This window comes from Pelophylax lessonae, assembly GCF_965119305.1.
Source record: "Pelophylax lessonae genome assembly, chromosome: 4".
NCBI classification, from domain to species: domain Eukaryota; kingdom Metazoa; phylum Chordata; class Amphibia; order Anura; family Ranidae; genus Pelophylax; species Pelophylax lessonae.
The window spans coordinates 262,554,051-262,577,256 of NC_138771.1; the positions used below are offsets into that span (position 1 = coordinate 262,554,051).

General features: G+C 38.2%; 1 protein-coding gene across 1 annotated transcript in view; it reads left to right on the top strand.

The window, feature by feature from the left end:
* Positions 1–23,206, top strand: part of PTPRB (protein tyrosine phosphatase receptor type B) — a 213,600-nt gene that overhangs the window by 136,718 nt on the left and 53,676 nt on the right. The window contains exons 5-15 of the mRNA XM_082256081.1: positions 1,081–1,359; positions 3,095–3,352; positions 5,892–6,155; positions 7,692–7,958; positions 9,360–9,620; positions 14,712–14,978; positions 17,208–17,471; positions 18,838–19,101; positions 19,199–19,462; positions 20,814–21,077; positions 22,353–22,622. Coding sequence (XP_082112207.1) covers positions 1,081–1,359; positions 3,095–3,352; positions 5,892–6,155; positions 7,692–7,958; positions 9,360–9,620; positions 14,712–14,978; positions 17,208–17,471; positions 18,838–19,101; positions 19,199–19,462; positions 20,814–21,077; positions 22,353–22,622 — 2,922 coding nt within the window. The remainder of the gene's footprint in view (positions 1–1,080; positions 1,360–3,094; positions 3,353–5,891; positions 6,156–7,691; positions 7,959–9,359; positions 9,621–14,711; positions 14,979–17,207; positions 17,472–18,837; positions 19,102–19,198; positions 19,463–20,813; positions 21,078–22,352; positions 22,623–23,206) is intronic.

Genomic DNA, 23,206 nt, shown 5'->3' on the forward strand with positions numbered 1-23,206 from the left:
AGTGGCTTCACAACCACCAATCACAGAACATGTATACATTCAAAAAGTACAATGGGCAGTGCTTATGTAGAAACACAGTCATGTGCAGAGATGAGCAGAAATGGCTGCCATCTTAATGACCTGTCTGTGTTCATCCATAAACATTACCTGTTAGTGGATCTAATCAAACGTGATTCATATATAAACCATATTTGATAGTGACCATTCTATTTGTTCCAGTTGATGAGGCTTTATCTGCATAAGATAATAGCAGCAGTGTTTCAGTCACACGGATCCGAATGTGACTAAAAGATGCCATCTATTAATCTTGGTAAAATTATAAGAATTTCCATATCACAAACATATCTCAGCAGTACAGGTCCCCGAACTGCGGACATAGATCTGTGCGATGGACTCTCCAGCAATGACAGTTAAAGCAATAATCGCTGTGAATAGCGATTATCGGTAAAACCGACACTGGGAGACATTATGACTATTTCACTAAAGAAATGTCCACAATCAAATTTTCCACAACAATAGATCCGGAGGAGAGGAGGGGAACACTGCTGGATGCCCTTGAGTTTGACTTACTGTATTTTATGGGGAAACAATAGCGATCATCCAGAAAAATCAAACTTAACCAGTCAATTTTGCCATGGAAGAGGGTCACTTGGAATGCCTGGGGAGGTCAGAAAGTGAATTCATACAAACATACAATTGCTGCCTAATCTGACAGATAGAACAAGAACTGACTTGTATCTCATCATTTTAAGCCATTTTGCTCTAGACGTGCTTATTGGTGCTCTCATTGACTCCAGGCAAACATCTACTGATGTGCTTGGACTCAGTAATACCATTGCATATGGAAAAGTTCTGAAAGTGTCCAGAGTGCAAGAGTTTTTCAGGTACAGGATATTATTTATCCACACATGGCATATGTAGAATTATGGAAACAAAGAGAAGCAACATCACATAGGATTTCTCATAATCCTACATAGACCTAATAAACATCTAAATTGATGTTCATTGCAAATAAAGGGGTTCAAGACAATATTAACAAAATTAAAAATCTTATATTGTGTGTTGTTCCCTTTATTTTAGATCCTCTTCCTCCATCACAATTTGAGGTAAGAAGAAACACAGTCACATCAACTAGTTTCCAGGTTATCTGGAAACCATCTTTAGGATGGGTAGATGAATATGAACTGAATTTACTTAATGATAAAAGGGAAAGTGTCCAAAAGAATGATGTCCCTGGCAGTGGAGCAGTAAAAGAAGCAACGTTTACAAACCTGAATCCAGGCACCAAATATATTGTTTCTATAAAAGCTACTTCTGGGATAAAAAGCACCCCTACTATCTTCATCAATGCCTCCACTGGTAAGTCTCCTGTTATATTTATCATTGCTTATAACTACAGATAAAGAGGAGTCCATCTAAATTGTATATACATTTATGTGCTCCAATAGGCTGGTGTGCTTTCAAAGTTAAAAAAAAAAAAAACATAATATTGATTTTCTGTTAAAGAACTGGCCACATAGAAATACATTAATGGCTCATATTCCCTCTAAGGTAGTATGAGATTAAGGATCAGTTTAGTATGTTTACCATTGTCTTTTCTATTGCATGTGTTTTTATACAGGGGGCTATACTTTTAAAGAATCTTTGGGTTATTTAATTGGTTGTTCTGCATTAAAAATGTTTTTTACAGTGCAAAATCTGTTTAGGCACATTCGTTTTGGGTTGGGGGAAAAAGCATTTAATTTACAGATATGTGCTTTATAAATGTGCTTCATGCTCCACCGGTTTTTGGACCCTGACAGAAATGGATAGATTAAAAAAGTAGGTAGGAGAGCGCGGTCTTGTGCCCTGACAAAGTCATGTGACTGGCTTTCCTTCAATCACAGAGTTCTTTCTTCTGCATTAGGTAGAGAGAACGCCGTAGGACACTGTGGGATCTGCACACTAGTCCCTAATTTTATGAATGTGTCATAAAATGCAGGCCATAATGGACAAAAATCGTATAGCAGAGTTTGACTAGCGATATCCACTACACATTATGATTGGAGGCATTTGTTATACTACTAGCATTGATATTTCTTAAAGGAAACATAAAGTGCCATGACTATGGAGGTAGCCATTGCTTTCATTCTAAGAATACTAGTTACCTGGCTAGCTCTGGATTCATTACTTTCTAACTTAAGGCTCGTACACACTTGACGAAAATCGGAAGAAATATCCTCCGATTTTTCTCTCTCATGCTCAGCAGTCATAGCCGCTTTTAGTTGACAGTGCATAATGTTCACGAAATTTCTCGTCCAATTTTTTTTTTGGGACGTTTGTTCCTAGACTTCCAGGTCATCAGCAACTTCAGATCATTCGCGGTCTTTCGTATCCGATTTTTCGCGGACATACTGCATACACATTAAATGAAAATTGGTTGTGCTGGAAATAGTCGATAAAAATTTTGGTGTTTGTCCCTCCTTTTTTTATCGTTGAAAATATCGGCAACGGCTGCTGAAAGTTGTGTACACACTAGCCGAAAATCGTACGATTTTACCTTGGATGGGCATTTTCGGCAGATTTTCTACTAGTGTGTACCCCACTTAAGTAAACCTGTACCAGGCAGACTAGAAGGCTGCGGTGCTCCGAGCGGAAGTGGGAGCGGGTACCTGTCAAAACTAGGTACCCGCTCCCCCCCAAAAAAATTACATGCCAAATGTGGCATGTCTGGGGGTTAGGACTATTTAAAGCGGAAGTTCCACTTTTGGGTGGAACTCCGCTTTAAGAAGCATTGATAACATGGAAATACATCAGCCAAGAAACTCATTTTTTCAGAGGAAGAGTTCAGCAATAGCAACCTCCATTTCTTCCAGCACAGTTATCCTTTTAATAGTGTCAGCAAATGAGGGTAGCTTTTTTGATAGGCTTCTAGGATTGCCGTAGAAGGGCTGCTTTAAAAAATCTCCCTGTTACTGTATTTTATTTAATTTTTATGTTTTGCTTTTGTGTATGTGTTTTTTGCATATTTTTTATCCTGGGCTGCTTGCAAATATTTGTCATTTTGGTAACAGTGACTGAATAAAGTAAGGATGTCTTCTTCTTTTCTGTATAGTGCCAATGCCTGTGAAGATCGTTGATGTTGTGAGTAAATCAGACAGCATCCAAGTTACCTGGAAGCCTGGTTCTGGAAACTCAGAGAACTACAAGCTAATCTTATGGAGTAAGGAGAGGACAATCAATGAAGTCAATGTGGATGCACAAGTTACTGGGCACACTTTTCATGGTCTTCTTCCAGGACATATTTATAATATCACAATCATCACTGAAGCTGCAGGTTTACAGACCACGAACTCTAAATTAGTAAGAACAGGTAATCCAAGGGCAGAGCTATACTGATTCAAAAGCATCAAAATCAAATACTATGTCATTTCGTTTTTTTAAAACTTCTGAGTGGATTATTACCTTACCCATGAAAACTGTGATACCACACCAAAGCTTGAGTTCTGTAACCCAGGCCTATCTGGTTCCAGTGTGAGGACCCAAGGCACTATTATTTTGTAAATAGCTAATGCTGTTTATTAATTACAAAGATCTTAGTCATTGCACTGATCTTAGTCACAGAAAACAAAGAAATCAACTTAAACCATCATAGGAAGGATTGACGTTTTTATTTACTCTGCATATCAATGCAAAATTTACAGAAGACATAGAGATGAGAAAATCAATCTATGTGTCAGATGGACATGGCAAATTAATGTTCTCCCCTGGTTCTTGCAGATCTAAGATCCTCCTGAATATGTGCATGCTGATTCACAACATCCACTAGTATTCATTACATTCAGGAATCTTAATTGTCTAGATGGAAATGTTGAGTGAGTCTTCTCAGACGGGACAAATCTACATGCACATATTTAACATAATCAGAGACTTGTTTTTGGCTGAAAATCATCACATTTATCTACACTCCCACGTTTTGGCCATTATCAGATCAATGTGCTCACGTCCAAGATCTATAACTACATGCTTCCTTGAGATCGAGGTATATTATGTTAAATATATATATATAGATATAATTAAAAGGAATCTGTAATTTAATCATTTTATATGTGCAGGGTTGTGTCTGTTAAAGGTAATACTCTTATCTACATTGGATATTTACCCTAATTTTTTTATACTATTTGCAATTTTATATAAAACCTAGCTTTCATACTTCTTTGTCACGTGTATGTGCTGTGATTTCTGTTTTGTAGCATAGTGCAGTCATTTATTTTGTACTGCTCTACTTTTCTCAGGACAAGTCTACAGACAATGCAGGGCAAGTCTAGAGAAAGTGCTCCATTTTTTTAGAGAAAGCCTATGGACAATGCTTTTCTATCTCAGGGCAAGTCTATATAGATAATACTTTGCTATCTTAGGACATGTATTTGGATAGTGTATTGCTATCTCATGTCAAGTGTACAAAAAGTATTTTTTAACTCGGCACAATTTTATGGACAATGCCCTGCTATCCAAGGGCAAGTCTATGAACAGTGCTCTGCTACCTCAGGGAAAGCCTATGGACAGTGCTCCACTATCCCAGATTAAGTCTACGGAAAGTGCTCCATTATCTCAGGGCAGGTCTACGAACAACTCTTTACTATCTCAGGGCAAGTCTATGTACAGTGTTCTACTATCTTAGGGTAAGTCTACAAACAAATGGATGGATTGAGCCGACGACACTGTAAACCATATAGCAATTTATTGGTGACTGGTGACAACGGAGTGCCAATAAAACAAAAAAGCTGAAGTGTTTCTGTGAGAGTCTTAGTCCTAGCTAAGGCTCCCCCTGAAACACATCAGCTTTTTTGTTTTATTGGCACTCCTTTGTAAACCAGTCACCAATAAATTGCTACACGGACTACAGTGTTGCTGGCTCAATTCATTCATTTGTCTAGTTTTGGTGTGCATGGACACACTGAGTCCAGGCACCTGTGTGTGGATCCTGCAATCAGATTGGGTGTTCCTGGTTGTGTGCGCTGCTCCTCTCAGACTTCACTTTAGGTCTACGAACTGGGCTTTGCTACCTCAGGGGAAATCTACAGATGGTGTTCTGCTATCTTAGGGCAAGTCTATGAACAGTGCTCTCAAGGCAAGTCTACAGAAAGTAGAAAATAGCACTTTCTACAGCATGGATTTCCAAACTACGGCCCTCCTTTGCTTTCTCAGGGCAAGTCTATGGACAATGCTCTTCTATCTCAGGGCAAGTCTATGGACAATGCTCTTCTATCTCAGGGCACATCTACAGACATTGCAATGCTACCTCAGCATAACTCAATGACAGTGTTCTTCATTGCTTTCTCTGGGCAAGTCTATGGAAAGTGCTCTGCTATCTCATGGTAAATCTACAAACAATGCTCTGCTATCTCAGGACAAGTCTAGAGACAATTATCTGCTATCTCAGGGCAAATTGATGGATAGTGTGTTCTGTCAAAAAATGGGCAATTAAAAAATGCAGTATTTAGAATCATGATACTGTAATTACATTTGGTGCAGCGGACATTTTGAGCTTTATTCAGCTGCAATAAATTCATTTTTTGTCTTAACTATAATACTAAAAATATGGCACACCAAATATATATGTGGAAATCACATAAAAACATTCAAATACAAAAAACTCTAAACTCTAAAACTATACTGGAACCAATTATTTCTGGTTTCTTCGTTTTTGCCATTCCCTTTGCTTGCAGAAGTGTTTACATAAGTAAGACGCTTTTGATTTTTTTTAAACCAATAATTACTCATAACTAGTTTTCAGTATGATAGTTTCACTATATAAAATGTATATATATTATACTCCCTGTGTTTAGAATTTGGATGTTCTTAACCTGACTTGACAAAATCATTAAGGCTCTTTATGCATCCCCTGTTAGCTCCCACTCAGGTCTCTGATCTAACTGTGCAGAATGATGGAAGTTCTACCACATTAAAAGTTCGCTGGAAAGCACCTGAAGGAAAGCTAGATTCTTACAACGTCTCTTTGACTGAGCAAGGTTTAATAAAGCACAGCAGAACTCTAAATGCTGCTTCTACAGAGGTCATCTTTAATGAGTTAACACCAGGACGTCTTTATCAGGTTAACGTCACATCTATTGCTGGAGAATTAAGCACTGACAAGATGGCAGTTGGGAGGACTGGTGAGTATTCTTTATCTTATGTGTCATTTTTGCTGTGGGCTATGTGTGACAACCTATGACTTTTTCCTCTAAGCAAAATGTGATTGTGTCAGGCCAATCATTACATAAAAAATATATTTTTTTTCTTCATCTCTTGTGGCTGTCAAAGTAATGTATACTCTGTTATGCAAGAGATCGTTATTTTTACTCAAATGCTTACAGAATGGTACTCATTAAATTAACGTGCTGTTTTTATCGACTTTGCAACTTCAGCACCAAATACATTTTTTTACATACTTCAAATACAGCTAGCAACCAAATTTATCTTTTCATTAAAGGATACGTTCACCTTTGGGAACATGTTACATGTTCCACCTATTTTTATGGTGAAACATGTAACATGTTCCCAATGCTGCTGCCGCTGCCTGTTTCCCGCATTCCCTTTGACAGCAGTATGGGGAGAAGTTCCCTGTACTAGCTGTAACTTTTTGAAATCAGCGTGGCCATGCGGGACTCCACCCACCCGGTCACGTCATTAATTCACACAGCTCTGTGTGTGAATGAACTACAAGCTCTGACATCTTCTGTAGCTATTGGCTTGTAGTGAACTACCACGGTGCTCCATTGACTCTTTCGGCCAGATTGTATCTGCTTGCCCTCATGGTATTAATGGGCACACAGAATCTCTGACAGATTTTACAGGCTCCAAAAATAAATAAATAATCATGAATGCACATTTTTATACCTGCAAAAAATGTGCATTTATTATTTTTTTCTAAAAAGTGAACTTATCCATGGTTCAAAGCAGAATGTTGTCCAGGGACCTATGGATGCAAGAGACCAGCTTTCCCATGTGTGTAAGTGTGAGTAGCCTCATGAAAGCTGATCTATAATTAAGTGATCCTAAATGAGTTTCACCTGGTATCAACCTCTTGCAATTCCCTGCACAGCAGAGCTCAGGCTGGGGGAAAGAAGCAGCACAAAGGGCCAACCAGGTATGCTGCAGTAGCCATATGTGAACAATAAAAATGCCAATGTATATGTCCCTTTGCACTACAGAAAAACCCGGTCTACTCATCTGCTATACAAAGCCATGCTGTGTAATAGAGCTGTATAAATTACAAAACTGTACAACCAGAAATACAAATCCTTCAGCAGCTGAAACAGCTCTCATATATGTTTTTTGTGTATTTAGATGTTGGAGTTTAGCCTTCCAGGATAGCTGCACCGTAGTCAAAAGTTTTTAATCCTCACTGTTTGCATGGCCATTCTGGACAGTTACGCAGACCAGTGGGGGTAAATCTATGGTACAGCTGTTCTTTAGTTACCTCCATTTTCAATTTTTTTTTTTTTATGCATAACCTGTAAAATTCCTTTTTTTCCAGATAATAATAATAATACCAGACAATAGCAATGTAGAAGTTTGTGCGCAAAACATATTAATTCCTTATTAAGTATAGGGCATCTTACATTATATGCCTCTGGGAGATTTCAGATTGAAAGTGTAAACAATATTTTCATCATTCCTCATTACACTTCTTTGCATTGTCTTTTCAGTCCCAGAGAGAGTTTCAGATTTAAAAGCCGCCAGCAATGGCATACGATCCCTGCGTGTAAGCTGGCTGCCCCCTGCTGGAGATTGGGAAAGATACTACATGATGCTCTACAACCAGAATGTGGTTTTGCTCAACACGACCCTGGAAAAGCACTTTAAGGAATATATTATCCAGGACACAGCACTTATACCTGGGAGGCAGTATGACATTACGGTTGTTGTGGAGAGTGGAGGTCTAACAAGTAAAGCCTACTGCAAAGGAAGAACAGGTCAGCCTTTTTTGTATTACAATTAAGTGATTGACAAGTATCAACATTTTTTAGTTACATGAATTCAGAAAGTAATCTGGCCCCTTCGTTCTGCAAAAAAAGAGCAAAAGAAGAAACACAACAAACAGCATCTCAACTGCTATTACAGTTTTTGCAAGTTGCACATTGTACTTTACTTTACGAAAATATTCCCATCTAATCAAGTAAGTGAATATTTCATAGTCTGAGATCTTGCCTTATAACTGCTTAGGTCCAAAACCAATACCCAAATATAAACTAAAACGTGGTAAAGGCCTTAAAGAATATTTCAGCATACCAGCCCTTAGATGTGGTGGTTGCATTAATTTTCTTTTTTCAGGCTAAGTACATTTTCTGTAAGTACAGGAACAATTCATATTGATTCTGCCACAAATCCCGTGCACTTGTGACTGTCTGTCACTAAGCTGAAATCTGAAAAAATGTCCACCTTCCCAGATACCTACTGTAAACTTCCAACCCCCCCCCCCCCCATGCAATGGAGAGGGGGAGTAGGTATTAGTCCAAATCAGGAGAGCGGCGTAGACTTACACTTCTCCATAGATACAGTACAGTGAGTGAGTGTTGCCAATCTAGGACAGAAGGCATGTTACCGACATGACCACCAGGTTCAAATAAAAAGTAAAAAAAAAACATGAAAAAGAAAACAAATGCAGCTACTATATCCAAGGGCTGGGAAGCTGTGATGTATAACATTTTTATTTTAGGGCTTAGATATGCTTTGAGATCAGATCAGATTTCTGTCTATTATGACTTCATAGGCCTGTTTTTGACACAAGGACCTCTGCATATGCTCCAAACCAAGTATAAGCATTACTGCACAGCAGTTTGGATCTGAAGGTGCCAGGCATTAGACTACCATACCGAGGCTTCTGAATTTCCCAAATAAAGCAATTCTAGCATAAGTGAAGCGTGTTTTGTAGAGCCATCTGAATGCAAATCACTTTTATTTTCATATTTCATGCTGCCATAGTGGAGAAATCAGCTGCGGAATATCTACACTTCTTTTGGCACCTTCAATTTAATCTCTGACTCTAGCAGAAAGCTGGGGAGAGTTAAGCGTCTTCATTACCTACTGCACCTGGATACTGCAGATACATTTTATATTTATTCTTTATTGCAGTTATGATGAATCATTCAAAATGGCTGCATCTAGAATATATTTTATAGTAAGTTGTAAATTATTCCGTTATTTACCTAGTGTATTGCTGCAGATCCAAGCCAAGAGTCCCTTTAACAAACTAATTTCTCAGTCACCTTTATTGATATCTATTTGGAATAATATCAAATGTGAAAAGCAGTGAATAAAAGTTAGTTTCCCAGTGTTTCTTTTATTCACGTGGTTGTATTTTCTCTTTGTCACAGCTCCTCAGGCTGTCTTGCAGCTTAGAGTTAAGCATGCCAACGAGTCTTCATTCACGGTGACATGGCTGACACCTCTTGCAGACTGGGACAGTTATGTGGTTTCACTTGCAGACAGGGATCTTACACTCATCAACAAAGTTCTTGCCAAGGAAGCCAAGGAATTCACCTTTACTGATCTAGTACCTGGAAGAAAGTATACTGCCAAAGTTACTAGTATCAGTGGAGATCTCAACAATTGGACTTCTGTCGAAGGAAGGACGGGTGAGAATGCTTTTTTTTAACTTTCAGTGATAAAGGAAATCCTTATAGTGGAATACAATCATTTAGCTGATGTCTTGTTATATAGGTGAAAGCAATTGCCCTATGAACAAAAATGTGAACTGTGAACCCACAGCACATTCAAAGGTGCACAAGGGTAAAGTGACATCTATTTTCTGAAGGGGAAGGGGAAGAGCCTAAATCCCTAAATCCCCCTGGTGCCCAAGGCCCTCTAGTCCACCTAGCCAAAACCAGGATCTGATCTTTAATGACCAGCCAAAGCCAGCCCTCCAGTTACTTAAATAGGTAAAGTATAGCAAAAAAGAATTTCAATCCAAAATGACATGCAATATGGAGTGTAAAATAATGTCAACAGTTCAAATAATAATTCCCCAATAATAATTCCCCTGTGATGGGATTGCTTCAACATATCATGTTCCATGAATTCAATCCAAAAACACCCAAGACAAGCTCCCGAGACACAGATGTGCTCCAAATTAAAATTATGTGCTACCTCACTCGTGCCCCCCCCCCCTGGGTGCACCCTCACTTTAAAGAGTGTGACCCCACAATTAAGTTAGGTCAAACTGTGCTTGTGAACCTCCCCTGGGCTCGATCAGATAGATCTAGATCTTCCGATTTCTCTGCACTTCTGTATGGTAATCTCTCAGTCAGTGGGTTGTATTAAGGCAAGATATATGTGGAAAAAGCTCCAATAGTGCTTATATCGTTTTATATGACCTTTGTTAAAAAATGTCCATAAAAAAGGGTACTTACATGCTCCTGGTACTTCCAATGCACCAGGCTATATCAGACAGTGTTGTATTAAAATTTCCCCAAAGCCACACAACTGCTGTAAATACTCAGACTCCTCTCTCCACATAAGAATCAGAATGCCTTCACTGTTCTTGCTCCACCCCTACGTGTGTCGACACAGGGTCACCTGTCTTTCTCAGGGGGATTTCTCCCCTTTAGCGACTATCAAATTCCCATGATTGGGAAACATTTTTGAATCACCCAGCACCAGAGTAACTATGGTGTCCCAGACCTAAGATAAATAACTCAGGGGTGTATAGTTATGGCCCCTATAAAAATTCATCAGAAAATGTCCATAGAGAGTTATAAGTCCTTAGCAAAAATAACACTTCAATAGTGTCTGCAGCCTCTCTTCCAGGCAGGATCTGGGGTACTTCCCACCAACAATCATGTAAAAACAGAAGAAAGAGTGGAAGGAGAGAAATTGCCCCTGTCTAAGTGTAGCATGCGTGAAAAACGTAAAATAAATGAAGCAATAAGGTGATACATTCACAAAAATATAAAAGGATGGAATAATAAGACAATAAGGCAGCCCATCTTTGAACTACATGATTATAACTATGCTATAAGACAAGTAAAATTTTCACCCTTTCAACCAAGTATTTTGGCATCATGCTCCTATGATCTCACTATGAGATACTGGGATTTCCCCAAACCATTATCCACTCCTTGAAACTGTATAGAATCATACTAAGTTCACATGTGGTTTTAAAGTGGAAGTAAACCTCCTATCAATTTCAGCCAAGAAAGCTGCCATCTTGGCTTCTGTTTAATCTTCAATTGCTGTGGTGCTGCACATGTGATCAGTTATGACACCTGCCATTCGATGGTTCGACAGTTTGGTTGACAGCACAACAAAAGTGACAGTTACATTCCTGGCATATGCCAGGAATGTAACAGTTTTTTAAACTGTGAAATTGATTGGATTACTTCCGCTTTAATTTTAGCATTCTTGTAACAGGACAGAAACTGAAGAGACTGCCATCTGCTGGACATCCCACAAATTGCTTTGTTTAGTTATTTTTATGCTTATTGCCTATTTTTTTTGTAATGTTTTTAATGCATACTACACTTAGATAGTGGTGCTTTCTCTCCCTCCTCCTTCTTTTTGTTGTTACAAAGTCAGTCCTCTAAGTACTAGATGAGGCCACAGACCCCCCCACCACCACCACAAAAAAAACTTCAGGGCAGGCCCCAATAAACCAGCAACTTATGTCTCTGTAGAGTGAAAGAAAACAAGCCGCAAATGGAGTGCGAGTGCTCATGCATGAATAGTGAAAAATAATTAAAAAGTGCCAAACACATGGCAGGACTTTTGACCAGTATACAAATTGCTCCAGGGTAGCCAAAACGCCTGCCCAAATGCATAGTGCAGGAAACGCAGTAGTGCCCTGAGGTAGTGCCAGTGAAACTTAGTGGGGTCCCAAGCTCATAGGGTTTTTCTAGTGGCCACCCCCAGGGGCACATCACCAGGAGCTCCTAGCACTCCCCAACCCCCATCTAGACAAGGGCAGCCCCATCCATACGAGCAGACACTAGCACTTTGGGAGACTATTGCTTACAACCAAGGACAAGCCTAGTGAACCAGGTCAGACTCAACCTGGGAGAATAGGATTCCTCCCCAAGCACCCACTTACTGCATCAGTGCAAGAGACAATGCTGTTCTTTTCCCAAAACCTAAAAAGAGCAGGTGTTACATTTGATCTTAGCCAAAGAGCTGAAAAAGAGATTTTTAGGGAACTCAACCTAATGCACCCACCCGAAATGACAGGTAGATAACACGGTTGGGGTACCACAGGGAGATACCAATAAATATTCCTGTATTAAAATAGATTAGAACTCAGTAGGTCAAATCAGAGGAGCCAATCATCTTTTTGGCTAGCAATGTGTTTTCTACATGATTCTCTCTTCTCTATAGGAGACTGACATAAATGTTGACAGAAGGGTATCGTAACTTCCAGAGTGGTCCACCATCTACAGTTTTTAACACATATACATACAAACTTGCAAGGCAGACCAATTAAAAAGGAAGGGTGGGATGGAAAACTCCAGGGAATTTGCTTAAAGGAAACAGGAAGGAAAAGGATGATAACATTAATGTATGAACATACACTCCTTCTTTAGTGTGATACCAAATAGGACTACAGAGCAGATTGTTACCATGTAATGATATTGTAGGATTACGTAAAGATAAAAAATGTAACCTAGAGCAGTCTGCACAAAAACATATTTTTAGATCCCAGTGGCAGAACTGTTTGTCTTAAAACAATGTTTTATCATACTTTTTATAGCAGAAACCCAGAATAACTTGATGCAAATGCCAGTCTTGCTTTAAAGTGACACTAAACGATATTTTAATTCTTCAAAATAAAGCATAGAGATCCACTATTTAATGGCTCTGTAATCTATATTCCATTAAATTGTTTCTTGCTGTGTTTTTCTGCCTCCTTGTAACATCTTTCGTGAACTCCCAAATGTTTTCTTTGCCCCATTTTGTTTTTTTAACAAGTAGTGCATGTTAGGTCATGTGAACTGCTCTATGCATGCTACAAATCCAATAGGGCATAGTCCATAGTCCATGTCGGGAGCAAGCAAGAGGGGGTGGCTATGTTCCTACATACAGTGAGACCATAGAGAACAAACATAGTTACCCTCTATCAGAAAGTCAGATCATAGCTAAAAAAAAAAAAAAAAAAAAAAAGGTATTTGGAAGAAATTGATATTAATAGTAGGAACCTTTTTCTGAGTTAAGAATACTTACTTAAACAGAATTTCTGTTTTTTGCTATTTCTATTAAATGCTAGGTCTGTATTCACCTTAACATACAGGAAGAGGAGACTAAAGTTTTTATTTATTTATTGTTCACATGTGTAGTACTGTAAGATGTGCTTTTCTTTTCATGGAAATGGTTATTGATGTTCTAAAATGTTATTTGTATTATATTACATGGTAATTTACAATACAAAAAGAGCTTGCTGAAGTTTTTCTTTATATATACCAATAATCCATAACATTATGATCACTGACAGTGAATAGCACTGATTATACATTGGCACCTGAAAGCATGTATTAGGCTAGAATTGAACATGTTCTCTCTGAAATGTATGTGTTGAAAGAAGAAAAATGGGCAAGTGTAAGGATTTGAAGGACTTTGGCCAAGGTCAAATTGTAATGGCTTGATGACTAGGTTAGAACACCTCCAAAACTGCAGCTTTTTCGGGATGTTCCCAGTCTGCAGTGGTCAGGACCTACCAAAAGGGGTCCAAGGAAGAAAACCTGGTGAATTGGTGACAGGGTCATGGGTGGCCAAGGCTTAGTGATGTAGGGAGACCCATTTGGGGCTGGCCCTTTTAGTCCAAACCAATAGAAGAGATACTATAGCTTAAATTGCTTAAAAGGTTAATACTGGTTCTAAAAGAAAGATGCCTGAACACACAATGCATTGCAGTTTGCTTTGTATGGGGCTTCATAGCCACAGACCAGCCTGGGTGCTAATGCTGACCTGTGTCTAAAGCCAACAGTGCCTACAATGGGCAGGTGCACTTCAGAACTAGACCACAGACCATGGGAGAGGGTAGGTCTGATGAATTTAAGAATGGTTTGAGGATCACAACAATGAGTTTGAGGTTTTGATTTGGCCTCAAATACTCTAGATCTTAATCCAATCGAGCATCTGTGGGATCTACTGGAAAAACAAGTCAGATCCATGGAGGCCCCACCTCACAACTTACGGGACTTAAAGGATCTGATGCTAACAGCTTGGTCCCAGATACCACAGCATACCTTTAGAGGTCTGGTGGAGTCCATGCCTTGATGGGTATGATGGGTGGCAATAATGTTATGGCTGATCGGTGTACAAGGTAGCTATAGATAGTAAGGGCATTTGGATATACAAATGCAATCATCTGACCACCCTCAGATATCTGCTTCTTTTACCAAGCCCCTAAACATGGATGTTAACTGGGAACATCTATAAATCTATAATGGCAGCTTATCAGGCAGGATGAAAGAATTGGAGATCAGACAAGGTTTTTAAACCTCTCCATTCGGTAATGCATTTCCCCTCGATGGCATTATTTTCAGCTGTCTCTTGTTTGTTTTTTTTTTAAGCCAGAACAAGAGATTGCCATCTTATCTCTTTGAGCACAATTACTCTTTAACCACTGAAAAAAGGGCCAGTGTAAAGAAAGATATCAGAGAAGTAAAGATGAAAAATTAGAAATTATTATGTTTTTCTGCTTTGAGAATATATTAATAGAACAGTAATCTCCTATACAGTTCCTTCCCAGGTTATTAATTTAAATTTAACAAATATGGGGACATCTACCAGCCTGTATACTGAGTGGACGAGAGGTCGGGGAGATGTGGACTCTTTTCAGGTCCTACTGATACATGAAAATATTGTCATAAAGAATGAGAGCGTATCCAGTGACACCAGCAAATATCAGTTCCATTCCCTGAAGCCAGGAGGTTTGTACTCCGTGGTGGTGACAACTGTGAGTGGAGCAATTTCATCAAGACAGGCCCTAGCAGAGGGCAGAACAGGTACGATAATGGCATAACATTTTGATGTATGTAAAAGTTCACTGATCATCTGTCATTTGACAAGCTGTATTAGACAACTAATATCAACTAATCTTGTACCACAGAAAAACATCTATTTCCTTTTTTTAAAGCATAGTTTTGAAAATGATCCATTTTAATATAGATAATTTTATATCTACATATCTATATCTGTCTGTGCTTTAGTATCGAAACTCAAATTTTGGAAACTGTGCAAATAAGCACTGCTGCCTGAAATGATAGACGACAGGCAAGTGTGGACTGAAAAGAGAGCACAAACAATTTCTACGAGGATCTTTAGGGAGGAGAGAGGATACAGATTAAGTGAAAAGGCTATGCACAGGAAATTAGACCTAAGTCAAGAATGGATGTTTAATTACACAAGATCAGCAGGTTTTTGGGGTTCATAGTTATGTGAACCTAATCAAGCAGTTTCCTTCCCATAAGTGATTATGTCCTGTACTTAAGGGACATAACTAAATACTTTAAGACAATGGACAGGACAAGTAGCGGCAAAACGCTTTGGCAACAAGTGATAACGTGCATTCTCACTCACAATCATAGTTGTAGGAAGTTTCTTCAATGACCAGCAGAGGGCAAAGGAGGTTTTTAAAACACAAACTGTATTAGAGATCAACAAATTTATTCTTACAAAATTTCATTAAAGAAGAATCCTTTCCAGGGAAAATCATGAACAATTCAGTTGCCTTGTCATTCTCAAAGTGTTAGTTGCCTGGCTGTCATGCTCATCCTCTTGCATCAACTCACTGAGTTAGAACAAGTAAGCAGATAAGGACTTCTGATTTTCACTATGATTTCCCAATAATAAGTGGCAGAGGATATAACAGCATATTCATAATAAAGTAAAAAGAAACTGATGGGCAACAGCAAATGTGTATATTATTAAGGGCATAACAATGAATCATGGATCCCCATAGCAAAAACGTGATGGGGCCACCCTGCTAACTCTTTCTTTAGTATCTGCCAGTGTTGACTGTAACAATACACGCCATTGATCGTAATATAAAGTATGTATTTATTTAGGATATTCAGCAGAAGAGGAGCTGTCAGCATAGTCAGGATACTGGGAAGCGGCGATTTAGCTAAAAATGAATATTTTAATAGCAATAATAATAATAAAATAGTATAAGCCATTATGATATTTTTTTATTATGACTAAATACTTAATGCTTTTGTACATGATTATTCTATAAACCTAATACACATTTCTTGAAACTCTAGCTTCTTTAAACTTTTTTGTAGAACTACAAACCTCAGCTGCCCTATAAGGTTTTAGCAGAGGTGATACTCTAGGATGTTTGACTGCATTAGACATACAGAGTTAAATTCAGTCTGTAGTAGAAGTTCAGAGGGCAATAAATGTAAATTGCTAAGATAGCTAAGAAAATGCTTCTTACTGCACAAAGGGAGATCTGTGACTAGTGATGATCTTGAGGTCTGACTTCAGCTTTTCTATACATAGGAACTTCACAGTTTAGTTATCCTTAAAGTGGTTGTAAAGGCTGAAGGTTTTTTTTTTTCATCTTATTGTATTCTATGATAAAAAGTCCTCTGTGTGCCGCAGCCCCCCTCAGCCCCCTAATACTTACCTGAGCCATATCTAGATCCAGCGATGTTGCAGGAGTGTCTCGGCTGCCCGATACTCCCTTCTTCATTCGCGGAGACAGCATCGCGGCACTATTGGCTCCTGCTGCTGTCAATCAAAGTCAGTCAGCCAATGAGGAGGGAAAATGGGAGGGGCCGAGGCGGCTCCGCATCTTAATAGACACACAGAGCTGTGGCTCAACTCGGTGCCCCCCATAGCAATCTGCTTGCTGTGGAGGCACTCAACAGGAGGGAGGGGCCAAGAGCACCGAAGAGGGAGCCAAGAAGAGGAGGATCTGGGCTGCTCTGTGCAAAACCAGTGCACAGAGCAGGTAAGTTTCACGTTTGTTATTTTTAACTAAAAAAAAATTAGACTTTACAATCACTTTTTCAGCCTCCTTAATGGGGCCCCCCTCCTACAACCAGCTCCATAAGATCTGCATGGGCTCTTATAGCTTTTGTTATGCCACTGTTTGTTATATCACCCACAATAACACCCCACTAACTTCTATATAAAGGGCACTATATGTAACAAGATGTGAAATATATTCATGATTAAAAAAAAAAAATGCTAAAACTGTCAAAATTTCTCTTACTGATTTTTAGTTCCATCCAGTGTAAGTGGCGTTACTGTTAATAACTTTGGTCAGACTGCCTACCTCCGCATATCCTGGCTCCCCGCTGTTGGCTATGTTGATGCCTATGTGGTAACATTATCTCACCATGGTATCCTTCTTCCACCACTTACACTCTCTAAAACTGTCACTGAGTGCTCCTTCAGCTCTCTCACTCCTGGACGCCTGTACAATGTGACTGTGACCACCCGCAGCGGAAGGTTTGAGAATTATTCCTTCAGTCAAGAATGGACAGGTAAGAGAAAACACTCAGGTTACACTTGGTACTATAACATTACACCTTTAGTTATTCAACACGATTGAATAAAGAGCGCACACCCGAAATGAAGAGTTATTTATTTATTTATCTTTACAGGCATTTATATAGCCTCAGTAATGTTAACAGTGCATACTGTACATTCACATCCCTGGAGCTTCCAATCTAAAGCCTAGTACACACTACTAGTTTTTTCATCCAACCGACAAAAACTCACAGCTCAGATCGAAGCTGCTATACTAACAATCCGATGTTAGTACAGCGATCTCTCCTGCTGTGCTATTGTGTTCTGACATAGGGACACTCCAGTCAGCACTCTCAGTCATTGGCTGAGAACACTGATCAGGAGCTGGATGGCAGAGCCTTCTGTCAGACTGGCTGCCATACACATGGGCCAAATGTCAGTAGGTTTCTTTGGAACCGTGTGTTCTAGACTTTAGATCTCTAACTCGCATGCACGTATGCACATATACACATTACTAGGGCCAATTTAGACAAGAGCCAACTACCCTACCAGCATGTCATTGGAGTGTGGGGGGAAACCAGAGTACCTGGAGGAAACCCCCATGAGAGAACATTCAAACTCCACGCCTATAATATAATGAATTTGTTGCTACTGGCTCTTTAAGGAAATATGCATGTTTATTCATAAATATTTTAGACAAGTGTTCTATGTTACCGGAGAATGTCAATTATAATACATAACCATTACGGGCAGTAAACACCTTTCATGTTTTCAGATGCTCCAAATGAGTTTCCATTTCTCTTGTATGGAAATATATTGAATGTTAATATGAAACGTAAGATGCTATAGATCTGCTCTACAAGAAACGTAAACAACATTAGCAGCATTTTCTAAGTATTGCTACTGCCTACCACATTTGGATCCACCTTTCAATAATACTATTTTATTTAAACATTGTCACAAATTGTATGGGGGCTAAATTACTGAGCTCAAACTCTATACCCACATCCCTAAACTATAGTGCACAAAAAAGTAAAGAAAATTGGACACAAGTACTATACATTTGGTCACAGTACTATACATTTAAATCCTATACACATACAAAAATTGTGGGGTTATTTTACTTTTTTTTTTTATAAAATGGTTTACTAGAATGGGATGGGAAATCCACTGCATATACATATGCTAAAAATAGACATTTGCCTTTAAGCCTATATCCATACTCTTAGGCTTAAAGAGGGGCTTCAGACAGGTTACTAAAACTTAAAAGTCAACAGCTACAAAAAAGTTTAAAGTAATATCTTTTTGAATTTATTTTGTTATTACATAGTCAGCTAGGTTAAAAAATACAACTATAAATCTTGCTTTACTTTTTTCCAGTTCCTTCTACTGTGCAAGGACTAACAGTGAGCAACGCAGCCAGGAGTGACTACCTCAAAGTATTTTGGCTACGAGCCACTGGAGATTTTGATCAATACCAAGTGACCATTAAAAACAACAATGGCTTTATTAATATCAAAAATATCTCCAAATCCGAGAATGAATGTGAATTCTCCAGTCTGGTGCCAGGCCGACTATATAGTATAACTGTTAGCACTAAGAGTGGAAAGTATGAGGCCAGTGCTATGGCAAATGGCAGGACCTGTAAGTACAATAGCATCTTTCAAAACATCAATACAATCGTCTAATTATTGTGTGACTCCATTACCATGTTACTGTATTAAATGGACTTGTTCCTTAGTTCCAGAAGCTGTAAAAAAGCTCACTCTTGCCAGCAGAAGCAGTGAGGAGCTCCATGTGACCTGGTCAAGCGCTGATGGAGATGTTGATAGCTATGAAGTTCAGCTCCTATACAATGACATGAAGGTGCTCCCATCCATTACACTGAGTAACACAGCTGCTGAATACCGTTTCACCTCTCTCATTCCTGGTCGTCTCTACAAAATCGTTGTGCTCACCTTCAGTGGTGATGCACAGAGATCAACATTTGTGGAAGGATTAACAGGTAGAAACTTTTTACAGATCAATTACCAGCTGTATACAGTCCTGTTACCAGCCATATATCATATAGTGTATAGTGTAAAATAAAGGACAGACACTGAAACAAGATTAACAACAAAATAAAAAATTGATTCTAAAATGGAAAATCTATAACAAATTATTTGAAAAAAAAAATATGACAGAAAATATATAAGATTAAAGATGCTGATTACTTTCTCCAGCTCCTCAAAGCAGACAATAGAGCTTCTTAGAGCCTGGGTCACCTGGCTTTGGGCTTATGTTGAAGGTATCAGTGTGTGGGTGCAACATATCACGTCAAAGATCTGCATCCAATGTATTGGAAGATACTGTATCAGCATCTAAAATGTGGGGGTTACAACCTATTACTTTCAACTTATAACCATGGCATTAAAACTGTCATTCAGCATTTAATTTCAACATTCATATCAAAAGACATTATCTTATAACATGGCAGCCACATTCACCACCCACGAGTTTTGTTTTCATTATCAATGTGCTCAAGTAATTACAACAATGAATGAAAAGATCTACAATAAGACTATTTAAAGATTCTTAAAAGGATTAAACCAAGGGACATAGAAGAGTGACGGCAGCAAAAAAAACATGTGCTCCATTAAGTCTGCCCATTTTTTTTTTATTTTATACTGTATATGATTTTATTTATTTATTTATTTTTTGTTCAAGTATAGATCTATGTTTGTCCCTAGCACATTTGAGTCCACTTACTGCTGACTGACTCCCTACCTTTGCTGGATATCTATTCCAAGCATCAGCTACTCTTTCAGTAAAATAATACTTTCTAAGATTCGTTTTGAACTTCCCTCCAAGATTCATTCATGTCTTGTGTTCTTGATCTTGGCCTGATATTGGAAATACTGCCCTCCTGAACTTTATTCACCTCCTTTATGGATATAATGGTTTCAATCATGTCTCCCCTTTCCTTTTTTCCTCCAATTTTATCCCTCTCTTTTAGCCTTTCTATGAACTTTTTATATCTCGTCAATATATTTTATAAATGAGGTCTCCAGAACTGGAGACAGTGGGGTTTATTTACTAAAACTGGAAAGTGCAAAATCTGGTGCAGCTCTACACAGAAACCAATCAGGTTCCAGGATTTATTGTCAAAGCTTAATTGAACAAGCTGAAGTTAGAACCTGATCGGCTACCATGCACAGCTGTACCAGATTTTGCACTCTCCAGTCTTAGTAAATCAACCCCAAGTATTCTAAATGAGGTCTAACTAAAGATCTATCTAGTGACGCATCCTGAAATTCTATTTGCTTTTGTTAAATTTGAGTTGCAAATACCCAAATGTGTTATTTGTTTTATCCTAGTTCCAAGTGCCGTAAAGAGCATTCACATTTCACCACATGGAACAACAAATAGCCTGAAAGTAAACTGGACTCCTGGAAGTGGAGATGTTGATTCTTTTACTGTGACCGTCTTCTGCCAGAACTACCAGATAGAGTCTCACACTATATCCAAACACATCTACGAATACACCTTCAACAATCTTGACCCGGGAGAGCAATACAGGATTGTTGTACAGACTAACAGTGGAGGTTTACACAAAAACCTGACAGCATTTGGAAGAACAGGTAAGACCAAGCAAATGGATTATACTCAAAACACGATACAATGGTAAAAACAAAGATGAGAAAATATTGAAGCAAAATAACACTTTAGTAGGATGCCTAAAAGCTAATAAACAGCTTTTTTTGGTAATAATCTTCTCTACTGAGCACTAAGTCCATGAGAAAACCCATAGAACTATACTAAGTATATGAATGACAGCTTAGGAAATATTGGATGGGATTCCTTTAATGTCTTCTATATTTACATCCCTCAACCATCTGGAAGTATATCTAGTTCCTATTGGCTAAATTATGTAATTATGAATAAATGATTAGAAATTGCACTTATGTCGTTCATTTAAAAAGCAAGTTCCTATTAGTGGAGGTGAATTGGAAAATGGCCCAAAGGCTGACTTTATCAGGTTAAATCACAAGGATCTCAGGGGATTACATTACATAGTGGATTACAGTGCCTGCAAATGTTTTTGATCTAGATCAAATATCAGTTTTAATGGCTCCTGCAAATTTGTTTGATCAGAGTAAAGCTGACCATACATTATACAATTTTCTTGTTCAATTTCCTTCAGATTTACCTTCAACTATGTAGTGCAAGGGCCTGCCTGACTTCATACAAATTAAAAGTGTTTAGGTTTGACCTCATATCACATGGTTTTAGCATATCTAAAGGAAAATTGTACAAGAAAATTGTATAATGCATAACCAGTCTTAAAGTGGTTGTAAAGTAAGAAGTTTTTTTTCATCTTAATGCATTCTTATTAGAAAAAAAAACCTAGACTTTACAATCACTTTAAATGTGTTTCGTAGAACCTGAAAACCTTGGTGGGGACCTGCATACTGTACGTGTTTGATCTAGATCAAATCTCAGTTTTAGTGTAACCTGAAAATGTTTTTGATTGCGATCAAATCTTAGTTTCGGTGAACCAATGTGATCATCTCTAGATGCCAAAAGGAGTTGTTCTCCAACATGATAAACTGTATAACAACATATGTTTATTTATATACAGTATATACAGGCATTAACTTATAGAAATAAAAGTGTTAATATTTTTTTTCTGTGTTTAAATGTTAGGCAAGTTTTTCTTGTACCTTTTTTATTTATTTAGTTATTTAGTTATTTAAGCTACTCTTTGTGACAACCACATAGGCACTCTGTATTGGCCTTATTTTATTATAATTTACAGCTAGATGCATTCCACTAGCATAAGCTATTCTAATTTTGTATTAAAATGTATTGATTGTGAATTCAGTGTGACATGCAGGTGTTTCTTTATTTTCCAGTACCAGCTACAGTTCACAGACTGGCAGTCGACAATGTGTACAATAGTCACTTGCTGATGGTCAGCTGGCAGAGTGCACCTGGCATCGCAGACAGATATGATCTCCTTCTTCTTACTGATAAAGGAGTTTTAATAAATAACAAATCCGTGCCAGCTAATACCAAATCCTATAAGTTTGAAGAGCTTGTTCCAGGAAAAATGTACAAGATCCGAGTGTTCACAGTCAGCGGCGGTCTTTTCAGCACAGCAGAAGAAACAGCAGGAAGAACAGGTAAACAGATGTTTGGCAAGGACTATAGACTTCACCTACAAACTAGAACAGTTTAGAGGAACACAATGCAGACTCACTCAGAGTTTGCAAGTCTAATAACTCATCACATCATTTGTACATATAATTAAGAATGCCAGAGGCTGTCTAAACTGTTGGTTTTTTAACACAATACAAATACGCATAAGCCAAAAGCAATTAATCACCAACCAAGTTGAAACAAATCCTATTTCTCAGTTAACTTACTAACTACCCTTCTATTAGGCCTATGTAATCATGACTTTCAGGCAGATATAAAAAAAAAAAAAAACACTATTGCACGCAAATATGTGCTCATTAAAAAAAATATTAAATGTATATTGTTTTTTTTTTTTAAATCAAGGAAAAATTTTATTGAGATAAAAAACATCCCTGACAGACATACATTGAGTGCGAGACAGTTTACCATCAGTATACATGGAGATGATATGAGTAACCAACATATACATAAGCATACATCAGCCTAGTCGTGATAACCAGAATGATACAATGCCGTGAATTACGGAATTGCATTATGATTCTTGCATGTAACAGATAAACTTTAGCAC